Source organism: Glycine soja, chromosome 9, assembly GCF_004193775.1.
Source record: "Glycine soja cultivar W05 chromosome 9, ASM419377v2, whole genome shotgun sequence".
Classification (NCBI taxonomy): domain Eukaryota; kingdom Viridiplantae; phylum Streptophyta; class Magnoliopsida; order Fabales; family Fabaceae; genus Glycine; species Glycine soja.
Genome location: NC_041010.1, coordinates 18,654,598 through 18,679,411, shown reverse-complemented (window position 1 = coordinate 18,679,411; position 24,814 = coordinate 18,654,598). Strand labels below are relative to the sequence as shown.

The following is a 24,814-nucleotide window of genomic DNA, read 5'->3' as shown; positions in this document are numbered from 1 at the left end:
TCACGTCACAAAAACCCTAGTCGCTAATCCTTTGTAACCGAATTTACTGTCAGTCGCTATTTAGCAACCGAAATAGACAAGCACAAAAATAATAAATTCGGTCACTGAGTATTTTGGTTGTTATTTCGCTTGGGACCAATTCTGCAACTGAAACATTCGGTCACTAATTTGGTCGCTAATAAATAATTAAATTTTAAATATAAAATAAAAACGAACAATATTCGGTCGCTATTGAATAATTAATTTTAAATATAAAATAAATTAAGACGGCGTTCGGTAACTATTTTGGTCGCTATTGAATAATAAATTTTAAAATAAAATATTAAAAATTATCTTTTGTCGCTAATTCGGTGACTAAGTTTAAAATAAAAATACATTAAAATATATTTCAGTCTCTAATTTGGTCCCTAATAAACAATTAATTTCAAAATACAAATGCATTTTGGTTGCTAATTCAATTTCTATTTAATTTTAAATTTTTAAATATAAAATAAATTAAAAATTCATTTCGGTCGAAAATTTGGTCGCTAAATGAAAATATGATGTACGTTTTGTTTTTCCATTTTGACATGCTTAATTATTGTCAACTGTAAACACAAATTTTAATTAAATTGTATAATCAAACTTATAAATAAAAGTGGACATTCATAATGAGTAAATATATCTAATAACAAAGTTCTATTTTAAAGATTGATAAAGTGTAAATTCAAAGTTTTCAAAGTTTAATCAAATGCAATGTAAAAGTTTAATAAAGTTCAAATTCATAACTAACGTGGCATAATCAAACTAAATAAACAATAACCAAGAGTCAATGATCATTTCCCATGTCATGAGGATGATCAACATGAGCATCATTAACATGGTGCTCAGTTCCATTTGCTATGGTAGGCAATAGACTATGAGCTAGCATGATAGGCTGAATATGCAAGTGTTGTAGTATACACTGCATTTGTTCATTTTGTTGATGAATTTGCTCATTTTGTTCTTGCATCTATTGTTGCATCTCCTGACTTTGGTGGTCATGATTCTCCATTAGCTACAACATCTTTTCCTCAAGTGTCTTCTCCTTATTTGCCATTGCCAAAAGCTCGGCATTCAATTTATTAATTGTCTCACGCATTTTCTCTATTTGGTCTTCCACAAGAGCAACAGAAGTAGATGGAGTTGATTTTGAGCAACTAAACCTTTTGCTCAAAGTACCTAGCCTGTACACGTTCCCCTTGTAATTTGGACCTCCAACAACATTCAAATATATTTCATTATCATTAGCAGAAGTAGCAGTGTTAGGGGAATCCTGTGTAGATGTGTCTTCCTCTGTCGAATGTTGTAAGATTTCATCTCGACGATGTTGATATTTCTCCTTCAATATAAAGTGAGGTATGAAGATAAATTGTTAAATGTGTAGACATATAAGGATTAATATTCAAGAAAATCACCACTAATACAGGAAAAAAATGACTTTAATCTACTATAGTAGGCTTCAAAGTTTATACTAGCCAATCACAAACATTTAACATTAGCTAAAGAAAAGAAAATCAAGATATGTAAATAGGTTCAAGAGATATTAACCAAAGGTAAAAATTCATTTATAATATCAGCCACTATATATCAAATAATGTGATAGGATTAGAAAAAACAACTCACAGCAAATTCGCGGGACTTGTCATTGACCCATTCTCCCGACTTTAATTTCTTACTTTTCTCCATCACCTCCCAAGCAGTTGGTGGTCTTTGAAACTCCTTTGACTACATAAACTTAAAAAGTTAAAACTGTAAAACATTTAATTAATTACATTAAATTGAAAATCAATGAGGTACACACACACACACACACACACACACACACACACACACGCGCGCGCACACACACACACACACACACACACACACACACACACACACACACACACATAAAGTGAAATTGCCAGCTTTTCAAAAGTGAGTTGTAGTAGATATGGAACCACCACAGTATGTTGAGACTCCTTTATCAATAGATCGATTTGCCTTGGTAATGGAGATCTTGTTTAGGAAATCTGTAGAACCCCAATGTTCGTCTAATGTTGCTCGAACATTGGCTGTTATCCACTCTTGACTATTTCTAATCTTGTTCATTGCACTTTTCAAAATGCGTGAACCTTTTGTCTCAAAAACAACTCTAATGGCTCACTCTTCTTGTGGGTGCCACCTATACTCTTTCTGCATAAAATAGAAAACAAGAACTAAATTAGAAATGATACAAGAAACAATACATTTTAAGTTAAACCATAATCCAAGTTATCTTAAACTCTCCAAACCACCTATCGCAAAGGTCAACTAACACCTTCAACCAACTTGCAGTTGGTTCATCAAATTTTGCCCTAATGATATTTGATATGATATTAGAACACCCATATGTTGGTTGAAACCTATGTACAAAGACATTGTCAATACCACATTTAAAAAACATTTTAAGAAAAATTAATAGTTAAATAAAATGCACTTACTCTCCTTTATATGCACGAATGAAAGACCTCTGATCAACAATATGTTCACAATTTGGATCTGGAGGGTACTCAAGTGTAAGAGAATCACCTGGTGCTGAAGGTGAAGCATCTCTAACAGGGGTAGTGGGAATTGACTCCCTTACAAAGGTAGGATTTGGTTGGTCTTGAGCTGTAGGAAGTGTGTTTGGAGTCGGTGCAGCGAGATGAATCATCAACTCCGAGGTTGATATGTGAATAGATGAGGTGGAAAGGTTAGTGGTAATTGGAGCTCCCAAACTAAGACCACGTCTTCTACCACGATTAAATGTTCTACGACCACCACCTCTACCTCTGTCTGTCATCTGCATGTTTGATTTTGTTACACACACACACATATATATATATATATAAATGAAGTACCACAAAATAGAAGAAAGGTATAGCTGCGGCAACGAAATATAGATAGGGTTCAAAAAATGAAACCCTAATCGAAGAGGAAGAGCAATGAAAAAGAAGAACTGAGAGGAGGACCAAAGAAGAAGAAGAGTGATATGTAACAGCTAGCACCCGCATTACCTACTCCTATTCCTTAAAAGTTTAAACTGACTGTTTCAGCTACACAACAACAACACTCCTATAGTAATAATAGTAGTGTTGTTCACGTTTTAATTAAGCACACTTTTTAATTAATACAATTAGTTTATTATTTTACTCTTAAATCAATTTATTAAAATATTATTTTCAATTAATTTGCTTGTATTCTTTCATTAAATTTCCTTTACCTAAAATAATATCTAAATCTTTTTTTATTAGAAATTTCTTCAAATTGAATGGTCCCAATATTTTAAATATTTTTTTTTACTCAAAATGATGGGTAGTAACTTTCTGTTATCCACCTTCTAATATTTATGTTTTTATGCTATATTATTTTGTCTAACTTTTAATTTAAAAGGAGTTTTTAAAATATAAAAATGAAAACTCATAAACAACTTCTACTTATTTTTTGAAGTTCTAATTTTTCTTATGTTAACTTATAAGTAGCTTTTGAGCCCAAAAAAAGTTGGGTCAAACAAAACCTTAGGTTATTTCATTCCCCTAACCTAAAATTATAATTTAATTATTATTATTAAATTTTCCTAACTTAATTATAACTCAATTATATTTATTAATTTTTCTTAAATTTTTTATAACTTTATCAATATAATATTTAATAATTATTTTTATACAAGATAATTAAAAAGTTGAGCTTAACATGTAATATATAAAATTAAAAAAAATTAAAAAAAATGAGTTTGACTCTTTTACATAATCAAGTGAGAGTGGTATCTCAAAAAGAAAAATAAGCGGTTAAGTTGTGCATCAAACGCAAACATGCACTAGTAACTTTTAATTAATTGTTAAGCTTTGGTTATTATATTTTTTCTGGCCTAAAGTCATATATTAGATCTTGATTGAGTTTTAATCAATCATTACCGCTGAACTCACGAGAAACCAAATGTTGCAACATAGAAAGGTGTGTCTACAAGGAGATACGGGAGGTTGAATACAAATCAGGAATGAGCTTTTTTTGTTGTGGGTGGAGAATAGGGAGAAAACTAGGAATTAAGAGGGAACGTGTAAAAGGGAGACAGTGGTTGGAGGCCCCCTCCCTTAACCTCCTATGCTCATCCTTTACTCTTTTTTCTTTTATCCTTTATTCTCTCATGACCTAATGGACTCTTTTAAGAGTCCAATAAATTACAAATGCATTTTCTTTTTTATTTATTATTATTATTATTATTATTATTCTTTTTTATTTTTACACTTTCTCTTATCCTTTTTTTCTTTTTTTTGTACGTTTTCTTGTTTTTTCTGTTTCTTTTTTTCTTTTCTTTTTTTTCATTTTTTTACATTGCTTTTTTTTTCACGTCTCGTTTCTTTTTTATTTCTTTTTCTTCTATTGTTCTTTCTTCTTTTCTCTTTCTTTTTTTTACATTTTTTTTATTCTCTTTTTTTCATTTTCTTTTTTTTTCTTCTTTTTTTCTTTTTTTTTCACTTTTATCCTTTTTCTTTTTCATGTCTTCTTTCCTTTTTCTTCTTTTCTTTCTTTTCTTTTTTTCTTTTCATCATTTTTTACGTTCTTTTTTTTTTCTTCTTTCTTTTCTTTTCTTTTTTCCTTTTGTTTTCTTTTTTTTTTCTCTTTTTTCTCACTCATTTTTTTGTTTTTTCCCTTCTTTTTATTATTATTATTTTTCATACGTTTTTTGTTTTATTTTTTTAATTTTCTTTTCTTTTCTTTTTTTGTTTCTCTTTTTCTTTTTTCTTCCATTTTTTCATACGTTTGCTTTTTTATTATTTTTTCTCTTTTTTTTCTTGCATATTTTCTTGTTTCTTTTTTTCTTTTTCTTCTTTCGGACTCAGACAGAATTAGAGTCTGACAAGACTTAATTGTAAAATTTGTTCCCCTATTCTGCGTATTTCACCAAATTAGTCCCCCTATATTTCAAAATTTATTATTTTAGTCCTCAGAGTTAACTGATGAGTAATTATTCACTATTAAATTTTAAACATTGACTACACTAGAAATTTGACCAATATTTTCTTAAAGAATAAGAAGTTAAAAAAATGCTTGAAAGGACTAGAATCATGATCCTTGGAGTGAATGACACATTCTTTTATCATTACAACCATGTAGCCATTTGAATATTTGATGTAAAATATAGTATTAATATAAGTTTTATGCCAAAATAGTTCAAAATTCAAAGTTTATTTTTTTAATTTATTATATTTTTATACTCTTATACATTATCTTTAAAATATAATATATAAGATTAAATTTTATTTTTCACATAAATTAGAATGCATATACTTATGTAAGCTTTACTTTATATTATATTTTAAATGATAATATATAAAACTAAAAATATAATAAATTTAAAAAATAAACTTTGAATTTTGAACTATTTTCGCCTAAAACTTATATTAATACTATATTTTGTACCAAACATTCAAATGAGTAATTCAGTGTAGTGTAAAAACTTATATTAATACTATATTTTGTACCAAACATTCAAATGATTGGTTTGGTGTAGTGTAAATGAGTGTGTTTTGTCCTTCAAGGACTATGGTTCTAGTTCTTCTTCAAACTTTTTAAAGTTTTTATTTTTTAAGAAAACGTTGGTCAACTTTCTAGCTTTTTAAAATTCTTAATTTCACAAAATTTGATTATGACATATTTTCATAATATAAAGGGTATATATTTATTATAATTTTTAATTAATTTTATAAAATAAAAAATTATTTTGTATAAAACACAAATTAAAAGACTAATGATAACCATGATTTATTTATCTTAATCAAATAATGTAAATATTGGTCTTTTAATTTTATTATAAATCATCAAAGTGTAACTAAAAGTATTATATAATTATTATGATTTACAAAATAATGAAAATATTGATTTGTTAATTTAAAAATATTACTAATATATTAATTTCAACAATTTTCAAGTATAAAAATATTTAAGAATATTAAATATTGATTATGATTTATAATAAATATATACCCTTTATATTATGAAAATATGTCATAATCAAATTTTGTGAAATTAAGAATTTTAAAAATATTGTTTTAAGAAATCAGATTGTTAATAAATATATACCCTTTGTATTATGAAAATATTGATTTGTTAAAAATTATTTGGAGAAGACATCAACAATCTGATCTTCTATTCTAGATGAGAATTTTCCTGTTGAAATATTGTTGTTTCCTTCTCATATGATTAGGTCTTGGCATAGTCAGGGACTTTAAACACTTCTCCCCATGCTCAATTTTTGTAGCTTTCTTCTTCATTTCATCTTCCTTTCTAACCAAAGTCCCGAAAAAAATTCTCTTAAAGCATCTTCACTCAATTGTATCAGCTTGTTTGTGAGCTCCTGCACAATAACTTTAGATTTTTCTTCAATAGCACCACTTCGAGACTTGGGGGCTTCTATTTCAAAACTAGTTGATACACTAACATTCTCTTTTATAGGAAATGCAATTTTCTCCTCCTCCAATGGATTTAAAGCAAAAAAATTTCCTCTCATTTTTACTTTGAGAATATCTTTATCATTTGCATCTTTAATCAAGCAGCTTTTGTTTTTGAACAACAATTTAAAACCTTTCTCAACTAGTTGTCCAACACTCAACAAATTTTGATCAATTTCAGGAACATACAACATATTAGAAATGAGTTTTGTATCTTTGTTGGTTGAGATTGCTCCTATTCATTTTCCATTCACAGTGATGTACTTACCATTTTCAACTTGAACCTTCAATGTGCTTGCATTGCTTAGTTCCTTAAATAGATCTTTGTTGTTTGTCATGTGGTTAGTACAACCACTGTCAATAAGCCAATTTTGACTTGATTCAATGCTAGAGAAACATGTATCAACAAACAAGTACTCCTCCTCATGTACCTCCTCATCTGGATCAACAACCTTTGCAACTTCTCCATGTGGTTGATTCATGAATTTGAAAATAATGGCTTCATGTCCCATTTGATTACATTCATTGCACTTAGCATCAAGTCTTTTCCAGCATCTAAATGGAGGATGACCTTTGTTTCTGCAATGTTGACAAGGTGGATAAGATTTCTTCTAATTTCCTTTTGCATTGGTTGATGTTGAACTTACTCTCGTTCCATCAAAATCCTTGTTTTTTTTTTGTATTTGGACACACTTTGTTGCTTGGCTAGTAAAGCTCCTTCAATAGTATGATCTTGCCTCATAAGCCTTCGTTGCTCCTAAGCCTACAAAGCATGCAATACTTTTGACAAAGTGATCTTAGACATGTCCTTTGTGTTCTCCAAAGTGATCATTGATGCTTCATATCTTTCTAGTACCATAAGCAGAATTTTTTCAACAATTCTGGAATCTGCAAATTTAGTGCCCAACAATCTAACCTTGTTAGAAATGCAAGTTGTATCTCTAACTAATCTTTAATTGTCTCAGGCTCTTTAATTTTTTTGTAGCTCAAATTCCTTCATTAGGTTCAGTAGTTGATTGCCTCGAATTCTCTTGCCCCCTTCATATTATTCCTTCAAATAGTTCCAAATTTCTTTGGGTGTCTTGAGGGTTATAATTCTGGTAAAGATCATTTGTGAAACACCAACAAACAAACATGACATTGCCTTCGTCTTCTTGGTTTTTCTCTCCTTATGATTCTTTATTTGGGCTATGGTATGATTTTCAGGTAGTAGATGCATTTCATAATCCTCTTCCACAACATCCCATAAATCCAAAGCCTCCATGTAGAATTGCATATTTACTTCCCAAAGGTCATAACTCTCCCTATAAAAGACAAGAAGAGTTACTTGGGAAAAACTTGTTTCACCTTCTATTCTACAAGTCGCATAAGAAAAAAGGGCTATAGATACCAATTGCTGGTTTTAGTTTTAGCTTTATGATAAAGAAAACTTGGAATAGAAAAGTAGCAAAGGAGACAATGTGAGAGTCTAGCTAGGAATTACATGAGCTTATATTTTTATTGAATGAAACTCATATTTAAATACATTGAGATAACTAAATAAAATATAATGCCTCTTGATTTTAGAAAATGCTATTGATAGTTAGAAAATAAAATCAAAACTAACTTAAATAAAAAACTAACTTATGTATAGCAACAAAATTATAATTTTGACTTATTCAAATGAAAACTACTTTGAAATTATCAAAAAGGCACGTTCTCAACATAAACAAAAAAAAGAACAAGACTAAGGATATACTTGGAACATATAACATGACTTAAGTTAGTGTTGAAGAAAGGCCACTTCTAAGTATTAATAGTGTCAATTTCTAATGATCTTAAGCGTAACTGAAATTTGGACTTACTTCTAACTTGGAATCATGTTTCCAACATTGTTGATTAATTAATCATAAAATACTTTTTGCTGGCAAGCAATGTGCTAAGACTGTTGAAATGTTTCTTTAAAAGGCCACATATTTCATACTGGATAGATCATGCCCCAATTTTAAAAATTGCAAAGATGGTTTACTTAATAGCTAACCTATTAATCTATTATCCATCTGTTATAAATAGTATTTCATCCGTTCTTAAGTAAAGATATTTTTTAGAATTTTGTTTGTTTATTTTTATAAGTCTTTTTTCTAATTTTGAGATGCATTAATTTTTTTCTACATACTCTTACTTAATTATTATCTCTTCAAACATTAATGAGAAATAATTAAGTGGATAGAAAGACAAGAAAAAGGATAATTTTGAAATAATAGTACAAAAACTTAATATATTTAATGTGATTAACTAAATTAATTACTTTTCTTAAGCAATGTAAATTAGTTGAAAAAATCTTATAATTAAGAACAAAGAGAGTATTATAAAAATTGTTGAGTTGTCATTACGTGTTGTAGGATTTTTTTTTTTCACTTCACTTTCTTTTACTTCTACCTTTCATCTCTTATTTTATGTGGTTGTGGGTTTGAAACCCCAACTAACGTTTGAAATAAAACTGACACACTAACATTTATTGATCCAAACCAAAAAAAATGTTCCTTATCTTTTTTCTTCATAGGATTGCCTAGTACTGGTGTCGTGTTGATAGTAAGGCCAATTAGGCTTGTGCCTTAGGCCCACAAATTGAAAATTTACTAATAATTTAGATTTTTTTTTTTTGCTATAATAGTATGGTAGATATTTGAGAGGCACACAATCACAACCACAATCATGGGTATATTGCTAGTAAATTGGAAATATTCAATAGCAATGAGATACAATCATTAATTTTTCAAGTTCCAATATTCACGAAATCATTGGCCACAAAACTTTTCAAGTTACTTTTTTAATGATATATTGAAAACATTGATTTTTAACAGGAAAGTTTTAATAACAATATTAATTTGTGATTAATAATAAGATTTTAATTGAAATAAAAATCATTTTGATGATTAGTTATTTACAATATTATACCTTAATGGTTATTTTTTTTATCTCTATATACAAATTATAAAAATTAATATTTCCACATCATTCTCTTCACTATTTCATTCTTAATCTTTTCTCTTCTTTTTCTCATATTTCTATTATTTTCCTAAGACGTGAAGTGAATTGTCAGAGTGGATAATTGGTTACAAATTGTTGCATTAGAAAACATCAATATGTAATTTTCTCAATTTTCAGGTTCTAGCATTTCATTGTTCTCTCTTTTTTACTTTATAACATTTCTATTTATAAATTCTATTGTTGTCTTTTCATTTTATTTTCTTCTTACACTTTTAGAATTGTGATAATATAAAATGTCAAATAAGAAATATGAATCTAGTTTTGAAAAATTGAAAATTTAATTCAATCTCAACATGGTGTTCTCTTGATAAATTTCTTACTATTCATAAAAAGGATATAGAAACAAGTACAATTGATGAAAAATTATAGAACAATTACCTGTAGATAACATTGAAATACTAATAGTCTTAATTCCAATCAAGAACAAAAGGATTTACAGAAAAATACTTCATTAGAAGAAAATATTGAACATAGTAACACCCCGAGTGAAGTTCTTGAAAATATTTATGATCAATAACATCCTGAAATTTCGCTAATTGGAAATCGATGTTTAATGTATTTCTTGTGTTATTTGATTGATTTGGATGAGTTGAGGTATTGTGTGGATTAGCTATGTGTGATTGCTTAATGTGAATGTTAGGTTATGTGGAATTTGATTGACCTATGTTGAAATTATGAGATTTCAAGTTTTATCAAAACCTATTCCAGCAACACCGCGATCATAAACTTGTTAACCGTTAGATTGCCTTCAAATTTGGATTGTAGGTCTTTAACCCAAGTCTTCAGGCTTTGACCGTTGGGATTTGCAAACTAATGCTTTTGGATATCTGGCTTAGCGAGACAAGAACGCTAAGCGTAATTCCAACTCGAGGAGAAATTGTGTTGAGCGCAAAATGTCATACTTAGCATCAAAAGTTGAATTTCGCTTAGCAAGATCTATAAATTATAAATACTTCTAACAGCTTAAAGTTACATGTTTTTAGCTCTCTTTCTCTCTCTCTAAACTTCATCCAAAAACCCTAGAAACTCCTCCTCCACCACCCACAATCACTGATGGCCACCACAAGCCGTCGAACCACCACACAGAGAGGAATGCTTTAATCGGAATGAAATCCTCATAATCCAACTTAAGGATTCAGTATAGAATAAGCTCTCAATCCTTTCTTTTGTAGTTTCTCTGAGGTAATCTTGATTTTTATGTCTTTCTCCTAGTTAGTTTGAACTTCTCTTAGTGTCTTTTGTGTTTTGGGTACCATAATAAGATGTTTTTACACTTCCTTTGAAAAAACCTTGAAAAATAGACATTGTAAAGTTATCTTTTTGTAAAATTGATGTTGTTTTCGTGATCTTCGTTGAACTCCGGTCACATTGGCATGATCGGAATTTCAAAATGACGTCTCTTTGTAGTAGAACTTGAAACATCCCCTAGTTCCTTTTATTTTGATAGGGGCATTTGACCTCGAATGTTATTATTAACCTTGTTTTTTAAATCTATACTAAATTGCGTTCGATTTGCTATATAGAACTCTGTGTTTGGATCGACGAACATGAACGAGAAAGGCCTCTAAGAGACGCAAATAGGAGCTAATGAAGAGCTCATGATAGATGAAGGGAGTTTATTATAATTTATGGCTTTGATACCATAATTGGGGTCAGAGAACCAAATTATGAGAATGTATGTTTGTCCCTGTGCGTGCTGGTTTTCAAGAAAGATAATATTTTCGACTAATGGGATGTGATACATCTATTATTGATAAATGACATTATTGTTTTATTAGACTTATGATGTCTAAATACCTGAGGAGTGTGAATTTCAAGCAGGAAATTTATATGTATGTATGTGTGGAATGTGATTACTGATAATGTTGTTTTTGATAATAATAATTTATATGAGACGATGCTGGTGTTTATGATAATATTGATATGAAATGATATTGGTATTGTTGATAATGTCATTGAGAGGAGATGATGTTGATGTTGATAATGTCATTGAGATGAGATGATGTTGATGTTGAGAATGACATTGAGATGAGATGATGTTGATGTTGATAATGACATTGAGATGAGATGTTATTGATGTTGATAACGTCATTGTAATAATGTATGTTGTATATGTACATGGGGTGTAGTGACTAAGTTGGATATCCCTGATGGGGGAAATAAAGTGGTTAAAGAGTGAAAGAGTGGCTTAGAATTTTTAATTATCCACAGTCAATGCATTGATGGTGCCCATGTGTCATACTTCATAATGCATGGAAATAATATAAACTTTGTTAGTAAGTACTTGTAGTTTTTTCATGAGGGAAAATACTTGTACTTAGGGGTATGTCACTCGGTTTGGAACTCCCTTGTGACTTAGGCCGATCACCATGTAGTGGGGGTGGGGGGGTGGGAGGGTTGTCTGTGCACGACAGGGTGACCTCGACACTTGTTGTCTAGTTTTCCTGAGTGTGAGTGTCGCGTGGACACGCTCAGGCTATTTCCTGACGAATGGTACCACATTGTATTTGAGAGTTGAGGTCAGGTGTATGCATCATACTGAGCATGATTGATTGGAATTGTGGAAAAGTTGGTGAATAATTCTTAAGTGTATTTGTGTATGTTGAATTGATGGATAATTGTGTATGATCATGATACTTGTTATTGTTTCTCTTGCTAATTATAGTCATTTGATAATTGTTGGTTTCTTTTATAATAAACTCACCCTTGCAGTTTTGTACCGTGTGGTTGGTACCTGTGATGATCGCGAACCTTCGTTCGTGGGAGCAGATGAACAACAATAGATGACATGGAGGGAGATTCTTTTTGTGGGAGTCACCAAGTCGACATGATGACGTTGGAATTATTTTGGAAGAGAGTTGTGTTTTGTTGTTAACTCCTCTGTAGTGGTTCCATGATTTTTTTTTATTTGGGCATGTAAATCTCGATTTTAGATACATGTAAAAACTAAATTATTTTATGTCATGTGAATGGTGTATAATGGTTTAAGATATTCATATATATGTGTTTATTTAAGTGTTTGTGCGTTGTTTGGTGAATGTATATGGCAAAAAATTTACTCTCGTTTTCATAATCAAATTAATGGAGATTTCATTTAAAAATTGAAATTACGTGTTTTAGAGTTAGTGATATCATAGCGACGAGGACACAAGGGAAGTGGAAAACTATCAATGAAAAATTTAGAGATTTAATGATAGAAAAAGGTCCAATTAGAAATAAGGATTTGCAATTTCCAAAAGATAAAAATAATAGACATTTTAATTCATCTTTTTATCAAAGGATATTAGCAAATGAAGAAAAATGATAGGAAATGGCTAGTTTATTCTAAAGATTTAGATAAAATGTATTGCTTTTGTTGTAAGTTATTTTGTTCAAGTGGTATTAGTCAATTAGTAAATGAAGGGACTAGAGATTGGAAAAATCTTAGTTCAAAACTCAAAAGACATGAAACAAGTCATGAACATATTAGTAATATGGCCAAATGGATTGTACTTGAAAAAAAAAAGATTGAAAAGAAAAAAGACTATAGATAAAAATTTACAAGAACAAACTAATAAAGAAAAAGAACATTGGGAAAAAGTTTTACTTAGAATTATAGCTATAAAGTTTTACGATGAAAAAATTTGAAAGATAATGTATGCAAATTTTCTATTAAAACATTATCTTAAACTCGATAGGAGAGTAGAATTGAAAGTGTCAAAGCAATAAAATTTCAAGCACCAAAGATAAGGATGCTTTGCTTCAATTAACAAAATATTGTAAAGATCCTAAATTAAAAAGTGAAGCCATGTGTTTAACATCTTATGAGATTGAAAATTTTGAATTTTCATTAGGAATGAATATTTGTTATGATATTTCGTTTGTTGATAATTTTGTAAGTAAGATTTTACGGTCGAAAGAAATGCATATAGATGTTGCTATAGATAATTTAAAATATCTTATTGCTTATTTAAAAAATTATAGGAAAAATGGCTTTACTTTGACTTGGGATTCCACACAAAAAATTAGTCATTGAAATGGATATAAAGTTCAAATTTCGTGAAAAACGTATAATTCGTAAAAAATCACATTTTGATGAAAATGTTAATGATAGATCACACATTCAGTTGAAGATTCTTTTCATATCGAATATTTTATATGCATAGTAGATCAATTTATTTCTTCTAGTGAGACTTTATTTGAGCAATTTTTAAAATATGAAGTTATTTTTGGTTTTTTATTTGAATTTAAAAAAATTGAAAACTTTAAGCGATGATGAGTTAAAAAAAATGTGTTAATCTTGAAAAAAAAAATTGAAGATCCGGTGAACATTTCAGGTATCGATGGTCTTGATTTATTTTCAAAATTAAAAGTATTGAGAGAAATATTAAATGAAGAAGTTAAGATTCCAATAGAAGTATTAAACTATATAAAAGGATTAGATTTTTTTTCCAAATATGTGCATTGCTTATAAAATATTATTAACAATACCAGTAACAGTTGTTACTTTCAAAAGAAGTTTTTTAAAGTTGAAAATTATTTAAATCTTATCTAAAATCAACAATGTTATAAGATAAATTGAATGGATTAATTATTTTATCTATTGACTGTGAAATATTAGAATTACTTGATTATAAAACATTGATAAATAATTTTGCAGCTAAAAAAACTAGAAAATTAATATAAAAATTAATAATTAATATTTTGTTAATTTTTTTTAGAAATTTTACCTTAGGCTCTAATTTATTTAGACACGGCCCTGCTCAGTGCACTAAACGTGCTTTGTACACGGGACTCTTGTGGTGATTTTTGAAAAACTTTAAAAAATTGCAAATTCCCAAAGCAACCTTTAGTAGAATTTACCAAATACAAAGTCGATGTCTTTTTCTTGGTAAATTGTGGGAAAAAAAATGAATTTTAAGAAGAATTCTAAAAAAAAATGGTAGTCACTATTGAAAGAAGAGAGTGATACTTAAATGTTAACATAAAAAATAATATTAACTAAACATTGTTAATATGACATGAAAGGATAATAACACGTTTCAATGTGCTATCAATCGATTTTTCAATCATTCTAAACAATCCTTAAAGATTTGCATTTTTTTTTTTCAAAATAGTGTTTGAATAAAAATGGCCCACACTAAACTAGAAGAGCCCGGTTATTTTGTCAAAGTTCACAGATCAATTGTTCCTATAAAAAAAATACTAAATTGGTTGCCCTTTAACACTTAATTTACAGAAACAATCAAATTCTTTTATTAATTTATATAGCAAAATATATTGACGATTTTCTACATTTGTTTTTAAATATTCAAAGTAAAAGACATGTTTAAAATATTATCAAGATTTTTAAAATTAGATTGATCATCAAACCGATCAAGATCTTGGTTTAAGGTTCACTGTAGTTATATCAATGTTAATAAATAATAATAATTAAATAATTATAATATATTTCTAAATAAATATAATATCACATCACTTTATAACATTAACAACTAAAATAAAACATAATTTTACAAGTTCTTAACATTTAAAATATACATAAAAATCTAATCAAATATATCATAATATAATTCTTATGTTTAAACTTTAATAAAATACAATAATGTCTATTAACAATAATAAGTTTATGTTTAGAATAAATTAATACAATACAAAATTATAAAGAAAAATTAATATAAATGAGTAAATTATGTGTTTTATAAAAAAAAGTTAATAATATTAGATAAAATTATTTATATCTATTTGAAATATTTATTAAATGTGTTTTTATTTATCTTTAAAATATTTTAAATTCAATTTAGTTAATCCATGTCCCTTAAGAAAAATGATTAATTTAATTCATTACATTAAATATGTCAATTATTTATATTATTATTTTTAAATTGTCATTTTCTTATCTCTTTATTTATTTAATTGCTTCATATTAATTTTTGGGGAAAGAATAATAAAATAAGAATGTTTAAGAGAAAAAATAATTAATGCATCTAAAAATTAGAAAAAAATTATAAAAGGCAATAAACAAATTGCTAAAAAATTATAGTTAGGAACGGAAAGATTACTTTCTTATTTCTGATTTGACTGAAATGGGTCATTGCCAGATCCAGAAAGCACTGCCCCGAGCCATTGACTGCATATGTTCTCTTCTACTGATATTAATTCTAAGGTTAGTTTGTGAGGACTAATTAACCTTAATTAGATATTCTGAACAAGGCATAGATATTCACAAGTCAAGGTTTGATTTAGTATATGAGCTTTTCTTATTGTAATATACGGAAGTTTATAGTAAAGAACACGTTATCCAAACAATAGTAAAGACACCCACCAGGGGAATGAGTATAATCAAACAATAATAATTTCACACCCCATGGAGGGATGTCAAATAGGTATAGGAGAGAGAGAGAGAGATAAGAAAAAACAAAGATGTGAGAAAACCAGAGTTGTTAATCAAATCACAAATATTTGGTTTTTAAACTTCGGGTCCTACTAAAGACCCACATTAGTGAGATAATCAACAGCTAAAATACTCAAACATGAAGTTAGAAATAGATGTTGTCTTTTTGCTGCAACAAGGCTTCATATCCTCATATATTTTTTTACATACAATTTTCAGACTTTCCTTATCAGAAGATACAACCTCTGATCAAGCTCAAACTTGTTGCAATGAGAGGTATCTCCCTTCAGCATCATCAGAAGCCCACCAAATGAAATATTCATCTCCCTACAATTCAAAGCCAATAAACATTTATGACTATTAAAAAGAATTTTTAAAAAAACATAAAATACACAACATTAAATTAATGTAATGATCACATTAATCTCTAACTAGGGAGCTGCTACTAGAAAAAAAAATCCACTACATAATCTCAGAGCTTAAGATAACTTGTTATCTCATAATCTCAAGATAATTTATAACTGACTGGCACAATAGAACTAAATGTCAAGATAATTTTTCATTTTTATTTAGTGAGCAGTGTTTATTTAAAAACAAAATGAGTCAATCGGCATTATACAAACTACATATTAGCAATTCACTTATTCACTTCATGCTCGCGATCAATTAAAAACAATTCACATCCGAAGGAAGAATCCTGGTTCCCAGTAACTAGCTTCCAAATGGCTAACTGGCAACACGTGCAGACTATACAGAATTAAGTTAGAAACATTAATTTAGTAATTTATTACATTTAGTTATTTAGTAAATTATTACATATGAATATGAAATTCAAAACTGGAATTCTGGAAATAGACATACGCTTTTTCACGCCCCGAACCCTCTGTTATCCTGTAGAGCTTCCCATACATGACATATTCAAAATTGTTGGCCAGTGATTGTCGACTGATCTGGAAAAAAGAAATATATGGAAGAATTCTGTAAGCCAAATTAATTTACTAACGGATTTGACAAGCAATAGGGGGGAAATGAGAGAAAAAACAGAAACAGCAACCATAAAAAGAAAATGAGATAAAAATCACGTGTACAGGCATGAAGGTCCATGTCTTCATGTATCTGCTATGACCAGTGATGGGTTTCTGCTTTATGTTTGAATGCTATGATGGGTTTTATTTAAATATTATTTTAATATCAGGAATACTCTTATGACAGAAACTCAATGAGTTTGAGTAGACTGTTGGATTTGACAAACTTGATTGCATATGCTCTGTAGCAATGTCGTTTTGAATGTTTACTTGTGTCTCAGTGATTTACAAGGCTAATAAATGTCTTTAATTAGGATTTGGATTAGGATATAAAGGGATTTGCACCTCTGAGGGTTGTCAGAGGGCTTAATGACAAATAATCAATGTTTTTCATGGTGATTAACCAGAAGAGTGACCCTCTTCCTCTACTAATCACTCTCGAGCTATAAAATTGCTTACTATTTAGTATAGCTTTAAGGATACAGAGGAAAAGATAGTGTTTATGTAGTTTTAGTCCTATTTAAAGTATCTAAGCCATATCCCAACCCAAATGTATCACTCAAAAAAATTGAAATTAAAAAAAAAAACATACATATATAAGATATTCCTTCGATATGTATCCAGGTGTATCACACACATACCGGAGTCACATACAGGTACAACATTGATATGCTGGAGTATTTGAGAATCATACATACTTGAAACTTGTTTTAGTAACACAGAGTGGCCTCATGGTTAAATGGTAAATACAATCATAGATACTGAATATTCCAATGCACAATAAAAAGGCACTAAAAAAATATGGAAAGAGCAAACTGTATTAAACAATAGGGAAAACTTGCTTCCAACTGCATTAAATTAAGCAATAGTGTCATCTGATCATCAAGATCGATGCATTAAAACTTAATTTACTGAAAATAACTACTGGTCCATATATAAATTGCATCACACCTACCCAGAAAAATCTTTGGCAGAAAACAAACCACTCCTGAGTCTTGTCACATCAACCATGTCTACACTCACCATTAACCCAATTTCTGATTTGAATTCCAAGCTCATGGTGAAGGAAAAAAGCTCCCAGTCACAGAAAAAACTTAATAACAACAGTAAACTAAACAAAGATTGGCAAACACCTGAGACTTTGATGAGAATAAGCACAGCCACACACCATTAAATGCACACTCTAGAACAGTAACTAACTTTTCTACGATGGCTCACTTGACAATCATAACAACAATCCTTCACAGCAAAAAAAGGTTCCTTGTAAAAGATAATAAATTAATTACCTGGGTATAATAGCCAGTGTCTGGTGTTCCATCAGGATTAAGCGATGAAACAAGCACAAGAGCAAACTTCTGACCCACCTTTAATGGATATACCTCAGAATTAATGTCCAGGTGCATAAACATGTCAAACTTTTCACTTCTTGCTTCAATGCGAGTGACTTGAGATGCACAACATCAAAGCATTAGAATGAAATACACAGAACAAAACTAAAAATGTCTCTAGTAAGACCAAATAATCATGTCACCACAACATGGAATGCAAATAAAAGCAGACAAAATTTAATGGTGAGTTCGGATGGGGAATTTTAAGAAAGGAAATTCAATTTGTAAGTGAATTTGAAATACTATACATCAAATCTAAAGAATTTTTAAGATAATCAAAATTTTATAGGGGATTTTTTCCCGAACCAAAATGAAAGAATTTGGAAATTCTTTATCTTTTCATGTTCTCACTGAACAAACACTCATTCTGAAGCTTTGATGCATTCCCTCTTCTCCACCTCTCTTTCTCTCTCTCCCTTCTCTCACTTTACACCTCCATGTATCATAGAAGCTGTCAATATTTGCTTCTTCCTTTTCTTTTCAACTATATTTTCATAGTTGTAAATTATATTGAAATTAAAACATCAAGTAGTACTAAACAAAGAATTTTAAACACAAGATACTTAATTTGCTTTATCCCAAAAAATATATTTTAAAAATGAAAAGAATTTAATTGAAATAATTAAAGAGAAACTAATGAGAGTATTTACACTGTCATTCTCATAATTAAACCCTAGACATTTAACTCTTCACTAGACGATGATAGAACAATAAAGCATGGTAAGTTAAACTAAAACAACTAATATATGGACACAATTGTAGTATTGAAAAAACAACAAACTTGCAAATAATAATGATAATTAATACCTTTATCGAATAATTTTTTGTCATCGGGGTTTAATTTTTCGACCCTAAAGATATCCTCGAAGAGATTGTTCTCCACCATGGCTGAAACGGAACAACTTAACAACCAAACGCGACGTTATCTGAAAAGCACAAAGCAAAGAAAACGCGACGTTATCTGAAAAGCACAAAGCAAAGAAAACGCGAATTACAACGACGATTTCATCCGCAAGATGCGAACGAAGAGATTAAAAGAAGAAGTGAGAGTAGTTATTGTCAGAACAGAACCTACCTACGGTTCGTTTGGTAAAGTACTCTGCGTGAGGACTGAGACTGAGTAAAGTAATAACGCAATGAAATGAAAGGAAGCAGAGAATTTTTAAGGGGCCTGGACTGGAATGGCCCGTGGCCCACTACTGGCCCACAAATCGTTTGGGCCTTTTGTCTTAAGCCCATATATAAAATTTTTTTCATCATTTACTCTTCTTATGAGAAGAAAGAAATGAGGTTCGATGAAAAAAAATAGTGAAGAAGAAATTAGTGATTTCTAATAAATTTTAGTTAATTATAAAAAGAGTTTTAAAAAGATAATATAAGAGAAAATATTGTTAACATTTCTTTATTTAAAGTGCAATAATGAGGAGAGAGAATCGTGAATGGTTTAAAACATTTTGCTTATATATTTTTTGTTTTTTTAACACTATAACAGATATGATACAAACTAATGCATTTGAGAGAAATTTTCTGTACTTGAGTTTATAACAATTTTATGTCTGTGTTTTACAGGAGATTCAGAAACCTTATAAAGTGGCTGAATTTTTTTTTTCTTCTTCATTTATAATTATTAAATGTGTAACTTTTAATAAATAATATTTTTTTAAAATTAATGACTATTTTTACACATAAAATTAGAACACTTTTTTATATTAAATGATAATAGTCTTAATTATTATCATAATAATGACAAACATAACTATTATAATAATAACATACAAAATTAATTTATATAATTTTGAGTTAATTAAATTTAATATATATATATATATATATATATATATATATATATATATATATATATATGAAATGTTCCAAAAGAAAAGGAGGAGGGAGAGCTTTGCCCGCCGCCTCCCTCTAAATCTGCCCTTGAGTGAACTCTTTAAAAGAAATAGTATATAATATATTTATAAATTATTTTTTTGCTTATTTCAATCAACTCTTTTGGATAATTTATGAAAATAGCTTAAATTTATTTCCCTTTTAATTATATAAAGAGCTTATAAGTATTTATCGTAATAAGATTTTAATGGTTATATGGACTAAATGTAAAAACTCTTACTCTATCAACCAATTAAATATTACCGTTAACATGACTCTTAAAAAAGTATTTATAAAAGTTAACAAATTTATTATATTTAATTATTTATAATTTTATGATAATATAAAATTATTTACATTAAATTCATAACATATTTTCTCACATCTTAAACACTTAATATTCATTCGGGTAAACAATTAAATTAACACTTAATATTGAATGTATACTTATAATATAAAGGCCTATGTGTAATTTATTTTTATAATAAAAAATGAAATGAGGTAAAAAAAAAATATTATAGAAGTTGTTTTCTAAGTTATTTTAAAGGTTATCACAATAAGTTGAAAGCAAATTATATAGACATATATAATTATTTTTATAAACTGTCTCAAACACTTTATTAAAGTTTATATTATAACATAAGTCTAAATAAGTTAGAAATAAACTCTTCTAAATGCACTACTTATTTAATAAATGTTTAATTAACAACCGGCCAGCATCACTGTGCAGAAAGATAAAAAGGTAGGTTAAAGAAACTTATTATAAGTCATTCTCCAACAAAAAAATAAGTCTTAAATAAATTTTTAATTAAGACTTAAATATATTTTATCTCTTAAATTTGAGTTAATTTATTTTTTAAAAATTTAAGATTGCTTTTTTAATCCTCCAATTTTAAAAATGTTGGTTCCACTCCTTCGTCATTAACACCATTAGAGGTGTTGCAGACATGGCTAATGACGTCCATGTCACATGTAATTAATTAACTAATGGATACTAATTTTTTGGCTAAAATATCTATTTAATTTCCAAATTTAAAAGTGATTTTTTTCGCTCTTCTAATTTGGAAATAACTCAATTTGATCCTTAGAGTTAACTTTGTTTAAAAAAAATTATTAATTGACTAACAACAATTTTTTTTTTGGTAATTTAGAAATATAATTTATGACATTTTTAAACTCTCAAAATTTAGATTAATGGGTAATGTTTTAAAATATGTTTTTAGATGTTTTAAATTCTCAAAATCTAGTGAAGAAAAAAAAAATGACAATACTCACTTTCTCTTCTAATGCCCAATTTAATTTCTCAATCTTCAAACTATTTTTTTCTTTTACTTCAATTATCTTCATCTTATTCCTATCTATCTCAATAGCATCCATTAACCACCTCGTTTACCTCTTCCGCTTTTCCACCAATTCCACCCTCACCTTTTCTCGTGCCATTTTTCTCATCACGTTGCCACGAACGGAACTTTGGCTTGCAATTTATTTTGAGAGTAATATATGGTGACTTGTAGATAGAATGTGCAAACGTTTTTTTTTTTATTTGTTTTACTGGATTTTGGGGTTTAAAATTGCCACAAAACACATTTGAAAACATTATTTATTAATCTAAATTTTGGAAGTTTAAAATTGTGATAAATCATATTTCTAAAATTGACAGAAAACACACTATTAACAACATTTGTGGATTACTTTTATACAACATGAATTTTAAGGACCAAAATTAGTTATTTCCAAATTAGAGGATTAAAAATACCACTTATAAATTTGGGAACTAAAAAAATACTTTTCTAAATTTGAGAAATTAAAAAAAAATCAATTTTAAATTTGGACTACTAAAAAATTACTTTAAAATTTTTAGGATTACAAATATATTTTAAGGGAATAAAACTACTATTTCACAAAATTTAGAGAAAAAAATAGTTTTAAATTCAAAACCAAAATAAAATCAAAATATAAAGAAGCAAAAACATATTAAAGTCTTCAATTAATTATAAAAATTCATTGAAGTTTTTATTTTTTTTCATTTTTAAAGATTCTCGAAGAAGAAATTAATAGAGAACTTCTATTTTTCGTTCTATTTCTAAATTCGATCGGATCTCTTCTGGAGAACGTTTCCAATGATATTATTTTTTGAAATCCGACAAGGGTTTAATGTTTATAGATTGACAATAATGAAAAATGATTTTATATTGTTATATAATTATAAATTATCATTTGAATTAATTTATAATTATGTAAAAAGTTGACAAACTTACACCATATAATAAATTATTATTAGATGATTAAGTAAAACTTTTTAGAACGTAGAGTATAACTTTTTTTTTCTCATCCAACAAAACATGTCTTTAACTCTGATATTCATTTTCTAAAAAAATTAAAATAAAAACAGAGCAAAACAAACGAATTATTATTTTTCTCAATTTAAATTAATATTCACTCATTCTATCTTTTTTCTATTTAATTTGACTATTTTTTCCTCTTATTTTCTTTTACAATCAAACATAGTATTAAGAAAATTAGAGACCATTTAATTTCAAAATCTCATTTTTATTTTTAATTATAAAAATAATATATTATTCCTACTTATTTTTCATTTTTAAAATATATAAAAATTTATTTTTATTATTTTTATACAAACCTTCAAAAATGAAAAGTAAAATAATTTTATAATTAAGAACAAAAAATACTTTCTCAAATTAATCACACGTGTCAAAGCCTGTAGCCAATCGTGTCGGTGTCTGTGTATGGCTGGAATTCGACGGCAGTAATATAATAGAAAGAAAAAGAAAAAAAGCGTTGAATCGATTAACAAATGAAAAAGAAAATTTAATTCATTTTCAAAAAAATAAAAAAGAAAATTGTTATTTTATTCTTAGAACCAATAACAGATGTTATTATTTAACTAAATGTTATAGGAAGAAGATTTGTTATTATTTTTTGCAACGATATCAACTTTGTACTAATATAAAAAAAACCTGTTCCTCAATACTTTATTGAAAAATGATAGAGGATAAATCATGAAAAGCATACACAAATCAGTCAATAGTCCGACATTTGCATTACAGATGTACTGGGTGGTCGAATTATTAGAACAGAATAGCATAAGAAGGTGCCATTCTTATATTTGTTTTGATTTGAACATTGTACAACATTTTATTAAAGACCTAACCGACGACATATGACATGCTTGCAAACGTCATCCAAATAAGTTCTTAATGGAAATGGTAATATAATTTTAAAAATACCAAAATTTAGAAAATACCAACACTTGAATATAACTAATTGTTCTATATATATTTATATTAAACATATATTTGTTTATTCACTACTAAGACCCATAGATTAATTAACTTAAAGATTATTTCAACTTACCTAATAGTTGAATTTGAGCAATATTACTTTCCATAGAAAATACTTGCATGTTATAATCTTACCAAAAGATATATCTAAAGTACTTTACAAAGTGCAAACACATTGAGCAATCTTAACTAAATTTTATAAAATTTAATTTGTTTTTAAAACTTTTATATACTAATAAGTATGCAATATTTTATTAATTTATAATAATACGTTAATTTTGAAATCCCGCTATCTTTTATTTTTAAATTTAGATTTTTAACCTAATTTTATGTATTATATTATAATTATACCATGTTTATAGTTTTATATGTTTGTTCATGTTTAAATTTACAAAAATAATCACTCATCTTTTTCAAAAAAATAAAATGAAATAAATTACTTTTTAAAATAAGGAGGAATGCTAGCTGTACTCTCTTTAACACTTAGAGAATTCAAAATTCGAAAGAGAGTATGAAAATGTCTCTGCCATCTCTCTAAAATAAATTCAAATAAACACACTTTAATTATACCCATTAGGATCAATTTAGTAGTAAAGATTTGAATAGTTTGTTTAGAGTTTTAGATTCTATCTTTGTTGTCACCATTGTTCAAAAGAAAAATGCACACTTTAATTAAGAGGCCAAAAATGTGAGAGGAGGAGGTTATATAACCAGTTAAGGGACAAAAAGTCTAAAGAAATGTTGAACTAAATGAGGGTATCGACTTTATTAATTGTTATAGAAATTATAATAATATCATGTTTATAGTTTTTTATGATTTTTTAGCACAAAATATTTTTAACCGAAAGTTAAAGACTAATACAAAATATTGAGATCCATCCAAGATACTGATTTTTACCCACCCACTTAGAGATGCACGTATGATGTTGTGGGGGCAATTATTTCCAAAAAAATTATTTTATTTGTATATGTATAATAGAAAAAATATTTTGTCTCCAAAAAAATAATATTTTTCCCCACCAACATATTTTATTTATAAATGAATGTAAAAATATACCAGAAATAAAAAATATATTGATACATCCTTTTAATTTTTGATAATATTGATAATAAAAAAATTAAAGAATATTTTTAAAGTATAAAAATGCTTGAACTATAATTATAATTTGTAGAAGGTTAAATATTATTTTTCATGACATTGTATTTTTTGTAAAAGTTTGTGACAATTTTCTTTTACAACAACATTATAAAATATTGGGTTTATTATGTTTTTGGTCATTAAACACTTTATAAATTTCACTTGTAGTCCCTAAACAAATTTTTAACGTATTTGATCTTTATAAAAAAA

At 27.8% G+C, this 24,814-nt stretch overlaps 1 protein-coding gene across 2 annotated transcripts; it reads right to left on the bottom strand.

The window, feature by feature from the left end:
• Positions 1-15,903: 15,903 nt before the first annotated feature.
• On the bottom strand, positions 15,904-19,428 carry LOC114425796 (DNA-directed RNA polymerases II, IV and V subunit 8B-like). 2 transcript variants are annotated; one of them, XM_028392755.1, is made up of 5 exons: positions 19,362-19,428; positions 19,094-19,212; positions 18,185-18,342; positions 16,735-16,823; positions 15,904-16,200 (listed from the first exon to the last, which is right to left on the bottom strand). In XM_028392755.1, exons 2-5 carry the CDS (start codon positions 19,170-19,172, stop codon positions 16,089-16,091), a joined length of 438 nt encoding a protein of 145 aa, XP_028248556.1. In that variant the 5' UTR covers positions 19,173-19,212; positions 19,362-19,428; the 3' UTR covers positions 15,904-16,088. The 2 variants fall into 2 exon arrangements, with proteins under 2 accessions (XP_028248556.1, XP_028248557.1); XM_028392756.1 differs by lacking the exon at positions 19,362-19,428 and adding an exon at positions 19,248-19,271.
• Positions 19,429-24,814: the final 5,386 nt, after the last annotated feature.

Excerpts from the sequence above, each read along its gene's own strand:
- LOC114425796 (XM_028392755.1), bottom strand. The coding sequence starts at position 19,172 with ATGGTGGAGAACAATCTCTTCGAGGATATCTTTAGGGTCGAAAAATTA. Across the intron at positions 18,343-19,093 it reads CAAAAAATTATTCGATAAAG|TCACTCGCATTGAAGCAAGA; the intron begins GTATTAATTATC and ends GTGCATCTCAAG. Across the intron at positions 16,201-16,734 it reads GGTTCGGGGCGTGAAAAAGC|GGAGATGAATATTTCATTTG; the intron begins GTATGTCTATTT and ends TTTGAATTGTAG.